This window comes from Myxocyprinus asiaticus, chromosome 23, assembly GCF_019703515.2.
Source record: "Myxocyprinus asiaticus isolate MX2 ecotype Aquarium Trade chromosome 23, UBuf_Myxa_2, whole genome shotgun sequence".
Lineage (NCBI taxonomy): Eukaryota > Metazoa > Chordata > Actinopteri > Cypriniformes > Catostomidae > Myxocyprinus > Myxocyprinus asiaticus.
In genome coordinates this window covers 41080773-41099521 of record NC_059366.1, presented here as the reverse complement: position 1 = coordinate 41099521, position 18749 = coordinate 41080773, and the positions used below count along the sequence as shown (strand labels likewise).

Below are 18749 nucleotides of genomic sequence, written 5' to 3'. Positions count from 1 at the left end.
GTAATTAGAATACAGTTATATTCAAAAAGTATTTTGATTACTGAAGAGATTACTTTGCATTTTATTGTCATTTGTTTAATTTAATATTTAGTCCTTTCAGATGGAAAACCTTTATACATATAAATGATGCGATCCAAAGTGCATTTGAACAGCGGTGAAACACTTTCTTATGAAGTGTTACATTCATACGAGCAGACAGAGAAGTAAGTTTGAAGTAAGTTTGGAGCAGAAGAAATAGAAATAAACCTTGTGTGTGTATTTCTAGCCATTTTACATGCACATGTTACCAGGCACAATCATATTTTTTTTTATCAAGAAAATTCACGTTGGATCATAATTTCTTTTTTCTAGTAAAACCTTTGATATTAGGGCAAAAATCTTATTCTTGATAATAATTTTTGTATTGTTTTCCTGTAAAAATATCTAAAAATCCTTAAAACAAGATCAATTTGATTTATCTTGTTTTAGAAACAACACTGCATAAGATATTTAGGTTTTTCAGAGAATGTATTTTTAACATGTGTATTTTGTCTTACTGTACTGGCAGAGTTTTTATAGTCAAAACAAGTGAAAAAATCTACCAGTGCTGAAGAAGTAATCCAAAGTATTCAGAATATGTTACTGACCTTGAGTAATGTAACAGAATATGTTACAAATTACATTTTACAGCATGTATTCTGTAATCTGTAGTGGAATACATTTCAAAAGTAACCCTCCCAACCCTGGTTATAATTACCCAGTTTGTCTGAAGAATTTGCAAAAAAAAAAAAAAAAAAAAATTAATAGATGTGTCGGTATTGGAATCAGTAATGTTGGCCTTGATAATACTTAGTATGGGATTAAATTTATTATTATTTATTTTTTATTTTTTTTATTTTTTTGTAGTATTTAGTTTCGTACATTAGTCACCTACTCTTGCTACTTGTCGCCTTCCAAAAAGTAGATACTTTTGTCAGAGGACTAATGCTGGACGATATATATAATATTTAAGATATACAGTATTTGCATTGATTTTGCTGGCAATCTAAAAATTATGCTACATTGTTATTTTTGTGATTTCAATGCATGTTTTTATTAGCAATTAAGTTTCCTTTGAGCGTGTCATTAAACATGTTTCACAATCCTTGACTTGTATGAAACCATTCAGATGTTTTCATTGCATATCTGAATTAAACATTAATAGCAAAAATGGTCATTGAGTTGGTAAGTTCGAGTCATTTACAAGTTTGTTTCACTTCAAAACTTTGATTCAACAATTCGTTTGTGTCATCAATCAAAACTATATTCCTTAAGTCTTTTGAAGTCATACAATAACTTTGTGTAAGAAACTGACTAAAATTTAAGTTATCTTATTCTTCCCTTGCATCAAAGCATTGACATCTCATGTGCGTTTATGTTTATATATATTTAAAAAAATGGCATGTTGATGCATAGAAATAAGTTTGATGTCATTGATGGCACTTCAGCATTGGTACTTGTGTTGCAACCAAATGCTGCTACTATGACTTGGTGCTGGAAAAGAAAAAGATTCCTTGAAATTTCTACGTTTGTGTTCCATGCAATAAAAAAATAAATAAACAGCATATGAGTTGGTAATAACACAAGAATGAGTTCATAATGACAGAGTTGTATTTTTTTGTGGTAAATTATTACTTTAAGATTCTAAAGATCTCATTTGTTCGATGCTAAAAATAATTTAGAAGGAACATCGGTGTTGACAAGGTGGTTCAGACCTGAAAAGTTCAAGAGCCCTTTGCAGCAGAGCATACTAATGCAAATAACCCAGAAGCCCATTTTAAACACAATTGAAAACCTCATTTAATTAAACACATCAGACAACCAGTGTAAATTACATTAAAATAATCATTGTGTCCTCCATGAGCCCAGCATGAGTGTCGAGAAATGCTGTGGGACTCGGCGGCAAAGAGTCTTATTATTTCTTTCTCACCTCTAATTTACTCCCTTACATTCTCTTTAAGTACCTGTGTAATGGGGAACAGTTACATTGATGCATGTTGAAGAAAGACGCCGACTCATTCAGGAAAAGGCGCGAAATTAGGACAATTTCTCAGAGGGGCAGAGAACCAAAACACGTAAATTGCTCTGTTACCAATGGACAGAAACCAATTTCCAGCATTCTGTGTCGCACAAGGCCTACAGAGACCCAACTGGGGCAATTTTCACAACCGGAGATCTCCAAGAGTTGGCAGATTACATCTGGAGAGTTCTCAGCCAGCATGGAGACAAAGCAATAGGTGAAGATTGGCTATCACAATGATGGTTTTATGTTTAGTCTCAATGGTATATTACAGTGATGCTGTAAATCCAAGACAATCTATTCGGGAACAGCAGCAAAAAAATTTCAGAGCACAGTATGAATTCATTCAAGGTGATTTTTGGTTTGTGGTCAAAGACTTTTTATTGTCTTGAGGATCACTTTGGAATTGTGACGAGGAGGGCAGGGAATCCGGCTAATCTGCTGGGAGGGGGATAAAGACTAGTCGGAGGCACCAGTTTGAGAGCGAGAGAGATGCACGCGGCCGCGCTGCATGTGTGTCTGGGTTTGTTTATGTTTGTTTTATGTTGAGTTTTATCATTAAACTTTGTTTACTGTTCAGCTGGTTCCCGCCTCCTCCTTGCCCGTCCCTTAACTGTTACAGGAATTAACACAAATATTTGCCAAACATCTACATGGTGTGTTTTCATCTGGAAGACATATTTTATTAAGTGTTTGCTTATCTCCAATACATCTAGAAAACATTTCTGGATGTCAAAATGACATTCAGCAGACGTCTTTGAGACATTTTATAATTTAGAATGTATGTAAATTGACTCTTTTTAAGATGTTTACGAGATGTTTAAAAAAAAAAAAAGTGCAATGCTTTCCAGACAAAAATCTCTAAGGCCACAACCACACTAATAGAAAATGCATCAATTTCACTACGTTTACACCTCTCTCATCCACTCTGGAACAGCATTTTTCTCCACCAAAAACGGAGCATTTCGAAAACCTTTAGCATTACTGCATACTTTGAAAACAATGACGTTAGAAAATTGTAAACAGATCCGTCCATACCAATACTGTATGTTTTAGTTTTTTTTTTAAATATTGATTTTGCTTTGTTTATGCCTCTCATCTACACTGGGATGGCTTTTTCCTCCAGAGAAAACGGAGACATTTGAAAGCGCTCTCTATTACTTGCCATTACTTTTGAAACAATTGCCTTAGGAAACTGAAAACCAATGAATTAATCTGGACATGGCCTTTACAGACATCTGGGAGATGTGCATTTGCTATCAGGGATATTTTAAGGGTTTTCAAACTTTGTGATACCAAGCACCCAAAAATTCTGATCCTCTTGGGAGGTATGGAGGGTTAGGAAGCAGATAATGCTAACCCTAACCCTAACCTTAGTTCCCATCTATGTTGGATGTTATTTGGTCCAAGTCATCAATTTCAAAAACATTTTAAATAAAATTTTAGTTTTGTAATTAAATATATGTTGGCACAATTATATTTTTGTCTACAAAACTAATTTCAAACATTTAATCATACACCTTCAGATCAAATGATTTAAGATCATGAGAAACATTTCAGGCAAGTGTTTCAAAACTTTTGACCGGTAGTGTATATATATATATATATATATATATATATATATATATATATATATATATATATATATATATATATAATCATTAAATTAATGAAATCACTTAATATATTAATAAATATCTTAAAAATATGAATGTATTTTATATTAGCACTAGTTTGCGTCCATTTTTATTTTAGCATTATCTTTGGGTTGACTTTTCATCCAGGCATGAGCTCCATGTCTTTTTATTTTAATTTTCAGTTTGTATTTTTCCCATTTAGTGATTCAATGATTAATGATTTTGCAGTTTTAAATGATTTCCTTTTTTTATTATTTAATGTATTTAAATACTTATTTAATGCTTTAATTTTGAGTAATTTGGCCCTCCATTGCATTGGACCCTCTGTTTGACAAATAGGAAACATAATATTATAAAGGCATGTTGTTTGCAAAATTAAATTAGCTTTTATAATGTAACTGTAACGTATAGTCAGACTCGAGGATGGTTGTTTGAACCCAAGCAGGTATTTACTGAAACACAAACAAAGACAGCAGGTAAGTGATGACGTGACAGTACTGGGTTGCAGTGGTGATAGTTTACGTGATAAAGACTAATGCTGATAGAGATGGTGACTTTCCTTGAGGTGGTGGGTGTGCAACAACGAAGCTTGCGTTGAGGAGATGGACACTGGAGAGGAAACGTTTGGAGTAGAGGAATCGTGACGGTGTTTAATGCTGGAGATACAGGTGAGTCTGTACACAAAGTTGAGACCAGACACAGAATGGAAGGGGAGTGAGGTTTATATAGAGGGGTTGATTGATGCAATGATTGGAGGCAGGTTTGGGTGATCAGTACTCAGGAGAGTGAGAGGGTTGAGTGAAATTGGTAGGTGGATCAGAAGGATCCGTGACAGTAACTGTACTAAAGAAAACAATTATGATTTTTATTAATAATAATTATTATAATTATAAATTTTAAATGGAAAATATTTACTTTTTATTAAGTTGCCAGTGTCTCTTGTTCTATTACCATTAGATGTTTAAATCTGAAGATAAACATATTCAAATCTATTCAAATTTATTTTATTGTTATTATTATTATTATTATTCAGAATCTGCAGTTATATACAGATGCCTGATCAGGCTCCGGAACGCCTGTCGGTCCTCCGCTTGGGTCTGGAGCAGGAGTTGAAAATGCTGCTCCAGCTGCAGCTCGACGAGGGCCTGATGCTGGTTCTGCTGGATGCCGACAAGGGTCTTCATCACCTCGCCCAGTGGTTAGGTCTCCATGACGACTTATCTCCTCAAATTTCTTCCCAGGGTCTCGGAACCAGTGTGACACCACGTCAGGGTTCGTGTGGGGAAATGAGGAGACGGGAAGCAGTGACACGCTTCAGGTAAGGCTTTTATTTTCTTTGCCTTCGTGTGCAGCGTATGCACTCTTTTCAGTGTTTTCACTCAGTTCAATAATCCACATTCTCAAAATAAACATAAACTTCTTCACAAATACTCAATAGATTCAACACTCAGTGTAAACAGATGGCAACACTGCACACTCGTTCTCTCTCTCCCTTCTCTGGTGTGTTCAGCAGTTTTTAAGGGCTCTCTCCGCTATCACTGTAATGAAAAACAGCTGTTAGAAATCATGTCAACCAGCTTGAGGAGCCACACCACGCCCTCTCTCCCGCAAAGAGGCACACGACCACGCCCCCATCACCACACTCATTATTTAGAGCTCTTCAGTAAAAATCACACACATCAGCTTTAAAGTATCATTCACAAAGTACTGCAGTTATTACTTTCACAGTCATTGTAAATGAGGCAACTAAATAAATATATGTTTAAAAGTGTCACAAAAGCTTTAAGCCTGAGATTTTCAGAGCCTTATTTACCTTTGTGTTTTCAGTCAAATTTCTGATGTAATGTTTGCACCCATTGCAATAAATTTTAAGGAGTTACACAGGACATAGCCATAAGGTGTTTCTCACAACATGCAGTGTTTACTTGAAGTGTGTCGGAGTCGGCTCTCCGTTGCCGGGAGCCGACGAGGCATCTGATTTGATCAGGGAAACCTAAGTCGCAGTTAGAACTGAGGTAATGGCACTCAAAATGAAGAAAAGTTGCAGTGATATCGCCTGTAATTCGGCACAAGCACAACATATATTAGGATATATTGAGCCCTGGAGATAGAGCAGGGGATGGAGGGGTCAGAGAGAGCCATGTTGCCCCGTGCTGAAGATTCTGTGGTAGAACGTTCTTGAATCACTCAGGGAGATTAAATGGAGAGTTCAGAGAGAGAGTGTGTGGGCAATGTGAATCTACAGAACCTCTGTTGACTTTATAAATGTGATTGGATCAGTAGCGCAACTGGATCACAGAGCTCTTATTTCATTATACATTCTGCTCTTTATTGTATTATTTCAGAAAGAGTTGGAAACAAGTCTAATAGCTTTTTAAACCGGTTCCTGTCAGTGCTGCTTTGAGACGCTGTTATTTACCATGAGAGTCTCAATGCAGGTCGCCTAGGCAATTGATCAGGCGCCGTCATTTCACCGTTCTACTGTCACTCTAAATTGAGGCTGTGAAATAGACTGGAGACATGAGGCTGGAAAACAGAGTGAAAGCCACACATCTCCAGAGGTTGGTATGCCACAAGATAGTGTTTGGTTTCTTTTCCTGTCAAAGGCACGTTCCTCTCCCTTTTAAATATAACACAAGTGACAGATCCATGAAACAGCTTTAGAAATAGCTGAAATTCAAAGAGCTGTGAACAACACGGACTATGCAGTTATTTCATGTAAACCTGGTTGTGGCCTTGTGCAGCATTCCCGAGCATGCTGGCAGGTAATATTTCACTCTCAGAAGTATCACAGAACAACTGTGGTGAATTGGGAGAGATTTGCAAAGAACCTTGTACTGTTTATAATTTTATATTGATCACTGTGTTCCCAGTGAACATTTAAAGGATATAATAAAAGTATGTCTAATTGTTTTGATATTGAGTGAATCTCACAAAAACATGCCCAGGTCGATTTTTACTCCAAAATCAAAAGAAAAAAAATGCATAAATAAAATGAAGACTATTTGTAAGGCCATTCTTTGCATTGTGACATTATTTTCGTGACAATTAAATCCCTGATAACACATGTACATCACCCAGATGTCTATATGATGTGTGTGTTTACATCTGGAAGACATGTTTTTTAGGTTGTTTGCTCATCACTTTTATAAGATGTTTGCTCTCGAGTGTCAAAAAGACATTTAGTAGATGTCTTTAAAACATTTATGATTTAGAATGTTTGTAAAAATAAGATTGCGATGCTTTCAAGATGAAATGCTCGGAGATGTACAATACGTTTGCTATTTGAAAAGAAATGATTTAGGTTCAATACAAGTTAAGCTCAATTAACAGCGTTTGTGGAACAATACTGATTACCATTTAAATAAATTTAGACTTGCCACACATTTATACAAATTTTTTAAAAAAAGCAAAGATGGCAGTTACAGTGAGCCGTTTACAATGGAAGTGAATGGAGCAAGTCCATAAACGTTAAAATACACATTGTTTTAAAATTATATAGCCACAAGATGTTAATACTACTTTTTCATTACTTATGTGAACATGACTTTAGTGTGATAAAATCATTTACTAACCTTATCTGTGTAAAGCTGCAATATTACAACTTCGTTACCATGACGACAACGCCAGTAAGTCTTGTAAGCGATTTAATCACACTAAAATCATGTAGAACATATGTTTTATTGCACTCAAATCACATTAATATTTATATCGTTTAAATCTTGTGGCTATACTTTTAAATCTGTGTGTATTTTAATGTTTATGGACTGGCCACATTCACTTCTATGTAATTTCCTTACTGTAACCACATTTTTTCTTGTTTTAAATAAACAAGGGACAAGTCGAAATCATTTTCTTTGGTAATCAACATTATGCCACAAATGCTGTCGATTGAGCTTAACCTTTATTTAACATAGGTTTATTAGAACATTTCTACGCTGACCACCACCCCTGGAGTCGGGAGTTCGAATCCAGGGCATGCTGAGTGACTCCAGCCAGGTCTCTAAGCAATCAAATTGGCCCGGTTGCTAGGGAGGGTAGAGTCACATGGGGTAACCTCCTCGTGGTCGCTATAATGTGGTTTGCTCTCAGAGGGGTGTGTGGTGAGTTGTGCGTGGATGCCACGGAGAATAGCGTGAAGCCTCTAAACGCACTATGTCTCCGCAGTAACGTGATCAACAAGCCACGTGATAAGATGCGTGGATTGACTGTCTCAGACGCAGAGGCAACTGAGGTTCGTCCTCCACCGCCCGAATTGAGGCGAGTCACTACGCCACCACGAGGACTTAGAGTGCCTTGGGAATTGGGCATTCCAAATTGGGAAGAAAAATGTCTTTAACACATTATTGTGAGTTCTGAGTGAGTCATTGATTCATTGATTCAACTGATTCGAATGATCCATTGATTCAAATGATACTACTAGAATTTAAGGCATAGACTCAAGTGAAGCAAAAAAGATTGTACAAAATGGCGGAATTATGACAAACGCTAAGTAATATACGGATTCACGTAAATCATGCTAAATAATGAACCACGTCCACATTTTGTTGTATGTCCTAAGGAAATGACAAATGGCCATTTTAAACCTGTGAAACTAATGACACTTATAAACCAAACACCTGACAACCATAATGATTCAACTTAGGTTGTTGCTATGGCACATGCTAAACAGTTGTTAATGGGTTCTGCTTGATTGCTAAGAAGTTACAAAGCAGTTGCTCGGTGGTTACTTAGGTATTTTATGTTGTTGCTAAGGCATTACCAGTAGGTAGTTGCTAGAAAGTTGCAAACAGTTGCTAGACAGTTACTAAGGTGTTTTATGTGGTTAAGGCATTTGCTAGGTGGTTGCTAGGGTTATTCTAAGTGTTTGCTAGGCTATTGCTAAGGTTTTCTGAGTGGTTGCTTGGCTGATATAACCCTGTGTAAAAAGGAAGCATTGAATATACATTGCACAACTGCCTACAGCTCTGATTTAGCATTATGGTAAGGGGATAAATGCTGCAGATCCATATAACCACAATATGAATCTATCTTTCCCTCCTTGCAACATGCAGAGTAAACACAGACCCAGACACAAATAGGAGGTGATTTGTGGTTTGGTACAGCTGTAGTAAGGAATTCATAATGAACGCATAGACAGGGTAAGATGAAAAACAACAGGGAAGAGTCATTAAAGTAGCAACAATCCCTGCCATGCCGATCATTATAATCAGCAGACGCATGTAATAAATGATAAACATCTTTTATCACCATCCTTACTGCAGAGATAATGTTGCTTAGTTAAAAAGACAGGTGTTGCACAGTACATTTAAAAGATAATGAAATAAGAGCACTCATTAGTTTGACTTCAAACACTTCACTGCCAAAGTGGAGTAATGTAAAAGTACAGAGCTTTAATATTATACTATTAAACTTTCCTGGGGAAATGAAATTATCCAGACTAAAATGTTACACAAATCTCATTCATAAGAAAACTTTGTTTGTTCAAGGGTAAATTAAGCTTTACATGTTTTACATGTAAAATATAAAAACAACTGTATCATATATTGTGCTTCTTTAACTCAGGTCATGGAAAAAAATAAATAAAATCGTTTTTCAAGCTGGTCCATCTAATGCACATGCAGGTTTTCGAGTTAACTGACAGGCAAGGGCTGTATCTATAAGGTGATTGGCTCTTTTACCTGTAAGGCAGGACTTCCATTTCTACATCCGCCATATTGGATGTTCCAATTTCTCACATTCATTTTAATACAAGTGGTGAACAATCTTACTATTCTTGTAAATTGTCACCATTTCTTTTAAGTTTCTCACCATTTTTATTCACCCTTTTGCCTTCTCTTGTTCATTTTAAAATTTCCTGTGATGTATAAAAAGATTTTTAAAAGGGCTCACAACAAAGCATAAACCATAGACTAATGAGAAGATAGAGAGAGGCTAAGTAGAAAGCTGCATCTTATGATCTTTCTAGTGTTGGGGTAAGGGTTGGCAAGAGTTAGGGTTGCCAGTGTGATGCAATGAAGTTCCTTTTAGAGCAATCTCCTAACTGTCCTCTAGCTCGAAATGACTCTTTGTTAATAAAAACTTCTGGTGTTTTAATAATGCATGAGGCCATTTAATGGTCATTTTTACATTGTTTTTAATATTTGTGATCTAGGATTGGGATGCAACTTAAAAAAAAAATCTTAAAGTAAATGTGAAATTAAGTTCACAACCCGTTTACATCCATAATCTGACGTATTCCAGAGTTAAATAGGCTATTTTATTTTCACAAATCCCTCTTACTGTTCAAGATATATTAGAGGGATTTTATAAATAAGCCAAGAAGGAAGGTTGGTTTGCTGTGACAATTTAATGCTGACGCACTATAGTTCCATTTGGCAGACGTTATGTGTGTGGCCTGAACAACCATACACATTTACACTTGGCCGAGTCGCGTCCTATATCAGTCTCAAACCAACGTAAGATTGCTGTCCATCTCTAATGTGTCTTGGAGGGTATTTAAACTCAGGCCCTGTTTTAAGAGCACTATACCTTAAGCGAAGTGCTATCGGATACGTCATATGTGCAAAGTCAGTGGGTGTGGCATCAAACAAGTGATGTCGATATAAACGAAGAAAGCCCATTCATAAGAATTTGGTACTGTAATTGGGCTGTATGTAATGCATTAGAAGAACAGAAATATGGACCATTTGTGTCTTACGTTCTTTTGTGCAGTACGTCCTTGCTGGATCTCTCTCGAGTTTTGTCTGCCATCGTTCACAGTGCTATGGTGTTTAGTGGTGAAATACTACAAAGGATGTTTGTGTTTCCTCCTGCCTCCGGACTGCGATTTATGTGTTTTCTATCAGACTGTCTCACCTGCGGTCTTGGGGGTGTTACGGGATGCTTGAATCATGCTTTTTAATGTATATTTGTTATATGTTTCTCTGTTTAATGTTTTATGTTTAATTTCTATACAGCGTCCTTGAGCTTTGGAAAGGCACCATACAAAATAAATGTATTATTATTATTATTATTATTATTATGATTATTAATTATCTAATGACAGACAAATCATGGCTAGTTTTAAAAGTGATTGACGGCTCTTCAATATCATGTTTATTTTAGATTTAGATTTTAGACTTTGTGCTGAGAATAGACATGCTTCTCAGACATTTTTTTAGGAAAATAACAAATTGAGCTTTGCACCACTTCATTAATATACAATACACCCACAGTTTGCGTGCATACACCCACAGATACACTCCCACCCATGGCCACTTATGATTTGCGCTGGTACGAAAATTGCACTTAAAATTAACGTTCTCATGAAAATTGGATAAGACAGTGCAAGGACATTGTGTGTAGAGCTGCGCCTAGCATAATCAAGAAAATATCCCTTGGTCTTTTCATGATCAGATATAAAAAACTAGGGCTGGTGAATTTAACACTTTAATTTCTGCGATTAATAATTTTTGTTTAACGTGTTAAAAAATCACACAATTAAAGGGATAGTTCACCCAAAAATGAAAATTATCTCATGATATACTCACCCCACTGGCATCCCAGATGTGTATGACTTTCTTCCTTCTGCAGAACTCAAATTATGATTTTTAGAAGAATATTTCATTTCTCTAGGTCCTCACAATGCAAGTGAATGGGTGCCAACATTTTGAAGCTCCAAAATCCATATAAAGGAAAGTAATCCATACGATTCCAGTGACTAAATCTGTGTGTCCAGACATATGATAAGTGTGGGTGAGAAACAGATCAATATTTAAGTCAGTGTTTACCATAAATTCTCCTCCCTGCCCAGTAAGCAGTGATATGCATGAATACTGTGAATCACCAAAAACAGAAGGAGAAAGTGAAAGTGAAGGAAAACATAAATATTGATCTGTTTCTCACCCACACCTATCATATCACTTCAGAATATATGGATTTTACCACCAGAGTCGTGTGTAGTTCTTCTATGTTGCTTTTATGTTCTTTTTGGAGCTTCAAAGTTCTGGCCACCATTCATTTGCATTTTATGGACCTACAGAGCTGAGATATTCTTCTACAAATCTTTTTATATCAGCAGAATTTTGCGTTCTGCAGAAGAAAGAAAGTCATACACGTCTGGGATGGCATGAGGGTAAATGATGAGAGAATTTTCATTTTTGGGTGAACTAATGCTGCATTCCATTCAACACGGAAAGTTGGATTTTCCAACTTCCAAGTAGGAAAAGTGCAATGAAACGCCACTTGAAGTTGGAATTCCAACTGGGAAACTCGTGCGGAAATGTTCAAATTGGACTTCTCCGAGATGCAGGTGCGTGACGTCACACAAACCAGGAAGGCACCCAGGAAGATATACAAAAAAAGTGATAAACATTCACTTTTATTAATTCATATCGATAAATGAGTCAAAGTTCCTACATTGCATGATATTAACAGAGTAGCAGGTGTTCAAAACATGGTAAATGATACAATCTTTTGGTAATCGTACACCTGTAGCACAAATGTTGCAGGCTGTTTATGAACTGGGTTGAATCTCTGGTGACAGTCAAACACCTGCTGAGCTAACGGGAGCGTTACAGTTCAGCGTTACAGTTTTGTTTCCTTAAACGTCATCTTCCGAGCATCTGGCAATGGAATGCATTTATGGATGGAGATCGGAGATATCAAGTAGGAATATCCCACATCCAGCTTGAATGGAATGCAGCATAACCCTTTATTGCAGTATCCATTATTTTATTTTTTTTACTTCCTGGAACTTCACGCAGAAAGGTGTCCCAAGTTGTTCCTGGCTGGCTCCCCTACAGATTAGGGTGAGGGCGGCCGGGCAGGGTTAGGGCATCTGCTGCCTGCCAGGAACAAACCCAGGCACCTTTGTACAAATGGCAAAACTTCACTAATGTTTTCCCCCACTTTCTGTGGCTAAAATTGGCATATATAAATTTTCAGGAGGTGCATGCTCAACTCAACTGCACATCATAGCACAGAAACTGGTAATGTGGAGCAGCGCATGAATATTCATTACACGCAACGCATGTCCCAGACATAATAAAAAGGGGAGCGGATTCACTATACAGATAATGGAGATTTCACCCGCAAGCGGTGACCCAGTATGTGCATGATAGAGAAGGACCCGGACATTCAGCGAGCTGCAGCCAGGTATACTTGTAGAGTCTGAATGGCAGCCAGAAAAAACAATAGTTTTGAGATTTTAAACTTCAGCTAATTAAACTTCAGCATTCAATATACAGTATTTTATATCTGTATGTATAGTGTCTAATAATGCAGTGGCAATGTGCACTTAAGTTTCTCTTGCCTAGAAAATGTGATATGAATTGAATCTGCCCATTTGGTCCTATTATTAAAAAGAGTCCAGTGGAAGATTTTGCCCAAATTGTAATTACAGCATGTCCATTGATTTTATGGCATGTATGCATATACTTTTATCAAAGATTAATACCTTTAAAAATGCATCTAATTAACTCTATCTGCAACAACAACAAAACAAAAAAACAAAAAAAACAAAAAATTTAAATAACCAAAATAAAATGATAACCAAGTTCTTTGAGACAAAGCAAAAAGTACATTTATTTATAATGATTTTTTAATGTTTGTTGTAATGTATCATGTACCATAATTTAATTGCAATTAATCACAGAAAACTGTGCGATTAATTAGTTGAAATTTTATTTATCGATTCACAGCCCTAATAAAAGCACATGAATTTACAGAGTACACTGTATATATATATATATATATATATATATATATATATATATATATATATATATATATATATATATATATATATACATCTTATAAATCTTGCTTGCAGATATACTGACATTAACTTTATAGAACAAATGCCAGAGTTTTGTTTTTGTCTACTTCTCATTACCTGCAAACCGTGGCATCTTCTTGGTAGTACCAGATCTGAACAAATGGGCTTAATACCAGTTCTACTTTAAGTTCAGAAATCTATTCAGGGTCAAAGCACACCATCATAAAGGCCTAACAGTAATATTTTCAGCACTGTCCCTTGCATCTCATGTTTATCTTGTTTCTCATATTACCACAATCAGGAAATTCTCATGTGACAGGGTGGGCGGCCCTCTCATCCCTTAAATTCCTGCTTGTAAATACACACTTGTGCCTAATTAAGTCTTCATTGGTTCTACTTTATTGCACAAAGACTGAATACTGCTTGCAGTAATTACAAATAGACTCCCATTATAAATGTGTTTCATGCCTTAATTTAATTACATTTATTAATCAGTGCTAGAGAGCAAACGAGAGAGGAAGAAAATGGAGATAGGAAGAGAATACAAGTTGGTGGGGTGGTTATTTGTTTTAGCTCAGGTAAAGGAATATTGCATTGTGCTTTGCTGCCCATAATTGGATCTGATAATGATGAATTATGGAACATTTCCAGGAGATAAAACATCACCCAGGCAGTTGTTTTAAGCTGGGGCAATATACATCAGAATGAGAGGTGCGGAATAGCTGATCTTCCTCACTGAGCGGAGATGGCAGGCCTTGGTGGCTTTTTGCCATCAATTTCATTTATTTCTTTTGAGTAGACAAGGAATTCTATACATAAATAATAGAGCAGAACCTGCAGAGAGCCAGATTAGGGGGTGGGGAAAGGGACTCATTGTTTAAAGTAATGAGAGAGAAGGGTATTTTGTAGATTCTGGGCTGGGTTGTGGAGCAACCAGAGACCTCAAAAGCCTCAATAGTTTTGAGTTCATGTCTGTGTATGTGTGAAGACTGTTTGTTTAACTCCTTGCCCTTTTATGTTTAACATTGAGCTGATGAAAGTAGAGGCCAGGAGTGTGGGGGTAATGAGAGATCACAGTAAGGGGTTTAAGAGGTGTTATAAAGCATGAGTGTTAGCTAATAAGATCCCTAGAGGACCAAGTGGCCACAAAGACAGGAAGAATCCAGGCCAGAGAGAATGAGCACAGCCTAGCCATAGAAAAAAGCAGACACAGACAAACATGGCTTCCAAAGGAAAAAAGAGGACATATTGGGAATGGCATACTACCATGCTTACTATTTCTGCCATATCTACTTAAAGCAGAAACAGTACAAGTAATATGGTAGTATGTCATTCCGAACAGCCAGAGTATGTGCTAACTGTGACACTGGTTATATGAAGCTCACATTTAAAACATGCTTTAATCATTTATACTTGGTACTTTCAATTGCTTTTTACTGTATGCATATGTACAGGTGCATCTCAATAAATTAGAATGTCGTGGAAAAGTTCATTTATTTCAGTAATTAAACTCAATATTGTGAAACTCGTGTATTAAATAAATTCAATGCACACAGACTGAAGTAGTTTAAGTCTTTGGTTCTTTTAATTGTGATGATTTTGGCTCACATTTAACAAAAACCCACCAATTCACTATCTCAAAAAATTAGAATATGTTGACATGCCAATCAGCTAATCAACTCAAAACACCTGCAAAGGTTTCCTGAGCCTTCAAAATGGTCTCTCAGTTTGGTTCACTAGGCTACACAATCATGGGGAAGACTGCTGATCTGACAGTTGTCCAGAAGACGATCATTGACACCCTTCACAAGGAGGGTAAGCCACAAACATTCATTGCCAAAGAAGCTGGCTGTTCACAGAGTGCTGTATCCAAGCATGTAAACAGAAAGTTGAGTGGAAGGAAAAAGTGTGGAAGAAAAAGATGCACAACCAACCAAGAGAACCGCAGCCTTATGATTGTCAAGCAAAATCAATTCAAGAATTTGGGTGAACTTCACAAGGAATGGACTGAGGCTGGGGTCAAGGCATCAAGAGCCACCACACACAGACATGTCAAGGAATTTGGCTACAGTTGTCGTATTCCTCTTGTTAAGCCACTCCTGAACCACAGACAACGTCAGAGGCGTCTTACCTGGGCTAAGGAGAAGAAGAACTGGACTGTTGCCCAGTGGTCCAAAGTCCTCTTTTCAGATGAGAGCAAGTTTTGTATTTCATTTGGAAACCAAGGTCCTAGAGTCTGGAGGAAGGGTGGAGAAGCTCATAGCCCAAGTTGCTTGAAGTCCAGTGTTAAGTTTCCACAGTCTGTGATGATTTGGGGTGCAATGTCATCTGCTGGTGTTGGTCCATTGTGTTTTTTGAAAACCAAAGTCACTGCACCCATTTACCAAGAAATTTTGGAGCACTTCATGCTTCCTTCTGCTGACCAGCTTTTTAAAGATGCTGATTTCATTTTCCAGCAGGATTTGGCACCTGCCCACACTGCCAAAAGCACCAAAAGTTGGTTAAATGACCATGGTGTTGGTGTGCTTGACTGGCCAGCAAACTCACCTGACCTGAATCCCATAGAGAATCTATGGGGTATTGTCAAGAGGAAAATGAGAAACAAGAGACCAAAAAATGCAGATGAGCTGAAGGCCACTGTCAAAGAAACCTGGGCTTCCATACCACCTCAGCAGTGCCACAAACTGATCACCTCCATGCCACGCCAAATTGAGGCAGTAAATGAAGCAAAAGGAGCCCCTACCAAGTATTGAGTACATATACAGTAAATGAACATACTTTCCAGAAGGCCAACAATTCACTAAAAATGTTTTTTTTATTGGTCTTATGATGTATTCTAATTTTTTGAGATAGTGAATGGGTGGGTTTTTGTTAAATGTGAGCCAAAACCATCACAATTAAAAGAACCAAAGACTTAAACTACTTCAGTCTGTGTGCATTGAATTTATTTAATACACGAGTTTCACAATTTGAGTTGAATTACTGAAATAAATGAACTTTTCCACGACATTCTAATTTATTGAGATGCACCTGTAGATAGTATTTTTTTACCCTTGTCACAGACCCACACTTTTAATATTTTAAATATTTTAAACTTTTATAATGAAAAATATACAAATTATTATGTTTAAAACTATGGTAATATAAACAAAAAGTGAAATAAACATAGGGCCAAAACCACTTCAATATTTATTTTGTGAAAATTATTTAAATTTGTCAGAAATTCTGACTGTCCCACAGTTGTGGCATCAGTGATACTACAAAGAACAACTTGGCCAAAAAAAGTTTTTCAAATGTTTAAAATTTGATTTTAAATTCGGTTGTCCAGCTACAGGTTCATCAGACTGGAGCCTCCCAACACGGATGTTTCACCCAGTTAATTCCGGCGGTCTCCCTGCCACTCTCCGCAGCTGGACACCGGATGCATGCAGCCAGGGTTTGATTACCCATCATAGTACCTGAGGGCAATATATACACAGGAGCATACAAGGATAACAAGACACAGGTAAAGACAATCAGGGAAGGAACCATGTATAGAAAACTAAGAGAGCAAAACTACACTTCAAAACAAAAGTCCAAAGACAGATACACTACAGAACATGTTACAGATCCCCCACTTTAAGGGCGGCATCTGAGGCCCTAATCAAGAAAAATAATGATTTTGGGGAATCAGGAGTGGGCGGGAACCAGGGCAGAGCCGGCAGATGGCCAGGAGACCAGGACGGACCAGTATATCAGGGCAGAGCCGCCGGACCAAGAGACCAGGGCGGAGCTGTCGGAGGATCCGGAGGCCAGGGCATTCCAGGCGACCAGGATGGAGCAGCTGAAGGCAGAGACTCAAAGGGCGGAGCAACTTGAGGCAGAGACTCAGAGGGTGAAGACTCAGAGGGCAGGAACTCAGAGGTCTCAGAGGTCAAGGTGGCCAGGGACTCAGACAGTGAGGTCAAGGCGACCAGGGACTCAGAGGTCAAGGCAGCAGGGGACGCAGAGGTCAAGGCAGTTGGGGACGCAGAGGTCAAGGCAGCTGGGGGTGCAGAGGGCTCAGTGGTCAAGGCAGCTGTTGATGCAGAGGTTGAAGCAGCTGGGGACGCAGAGGTCGAGGTAGCTGGGTACACATAGGGCTCAGTGGTCAAGGCAGCTGTGGATGCAGAGGTCAAGACAGCTGGGGACGCAGAGGGCTCAGAGGTCAATGCACCCGGGTACTCAGAGGGCTCTGAGGTCAAGGCAGCTGGAGACTCAGAGGGCTCAGCGGTCAAGGCAGCTGGGGATGCAGAGGGTTGAGAGGTTAAGACAGCTGGGGACTCAGAGGGCTCTGAGGTCAAGGCAACTGGGGACACAGAGGGCTCAGTGGTTAAGGCAGCTGGGGACTCAGAGGGCTCAGAGGTCAAGGCAGCTGGGGAGGGCTCGAGTTCAGAGTTAAGCATGAAGGAACTCTATTGTTTGGAGGGTAAAAACTCATAACTCCAAGGCTAACATAATTCTTCCATGTGAGATCCCCGATGTCAGGTAAATCCACATTCCCATAGTAGTTAATAATAGTCCAGTCCAATAAATAGATTTAAGGCTCTTATCGTCCAATCAGTCTGGCATGCAATCTCCCTACAAACAAGTAGAATAGGTCATTATAGAAAGCCCTTCTTTACTGAGAGCAATAATTTGAGCTGCTAGATCCATATTCTGGGTCGGTTCTTCTTTGATGTGTTCAGAGACACGACACAAGGGAGTGGTTATAAGAGCTGCTTTAATGAAACTAAACAAAACAAACACAAGAATTCAAAAACCAGGAACATGAATGAATGAATGAACGATATATTTATAAAGCACTTTTCTGATACTACACTCAAAGCGCTTTACACAGTGAACAGGGGACTCTCCTCAACCACCACCAGCGTGCATCATCCACCTTGATGATGCGACGGCAGCCATAGTGCGCCAGTACGCTCACCACACAAGCTATTGGTGGAGAGTAGAGAGTAGAGTTATAGAGCCAGTTAATGGATTGGGATTATTAAGAGGACACCCCTACTCTTTTTGAGAAGTGTCCTGGGATTTTTAATGACCACAGAGAGTTAGGACCTCTGTTTAACATCTCATCCGGAGGACGGTGCCTTTTTTCAGTTGTGCTGTGGTGCTCAACCAGGCTCTGGATCTTCTTGTTTGAACTGCTGCTGCAGTGCAAGGTAGTGTCTGGCTGTTCCCGCCACATTTCATACTTCCTTGATGATTCTGCAGATCCTTATAAGTCATTACCCTCATCCACCCGCAATAATGTGTATAATGATAAAATAAGTTAAACTTTTTTATTTAAAACTAT

The 18749-nt window shown here is 38.0% G+C and overlaps 1 protein-coding gene across 1 annotated transcript; it reads right to left on the bottom strand.

Annotated features, from left to right (window-relative positions):
- Positions 1–17169: 17169 nt before the first annotated feature.
- Positions 17170–18361, bottom strand: LOC127413811 (putative protein TPRXL). The gene is made up of 3 exons (XM_051651225.1): positions 18339–18361; positions 18079–18185; positions 17170–17762 (listed from the first exon to the last, which is right to left on the bottom strand). Exons 1-3 carry the CDS (start codon positions 18359–18361, stop codon positions 17170–17172), a joined length of 723 nt encoding a protein of 240 aa, XP_051507185.1.
- Between the last annotated feature and the right edge of the window lie 388 nt (positions 18362–18749).

Bases quoted from the DNA above. Each gene is read 5' to 3' on its own strand.
- LOC127413811 (XM_051651225.1), bottom strand. From the start codon at position 18,361: ATGGCTGCCGTCGCATCATCAAG. The intron at 18,186-18,338 runs GTGGATGATGCA...TGTTTTGTTTAG, and splicing joins GCTGCCGTCGCATCATCAAG to TTTCATTAAAGCAGCTCTTA. The intron at 17,763-18,078 runs GTAAAGAAGGGC...CTGTGTCCCCAG, and splicing joins AGCTCAAATTATTGCTCTCA to TTGCCTTGACCTCAGAGCCC.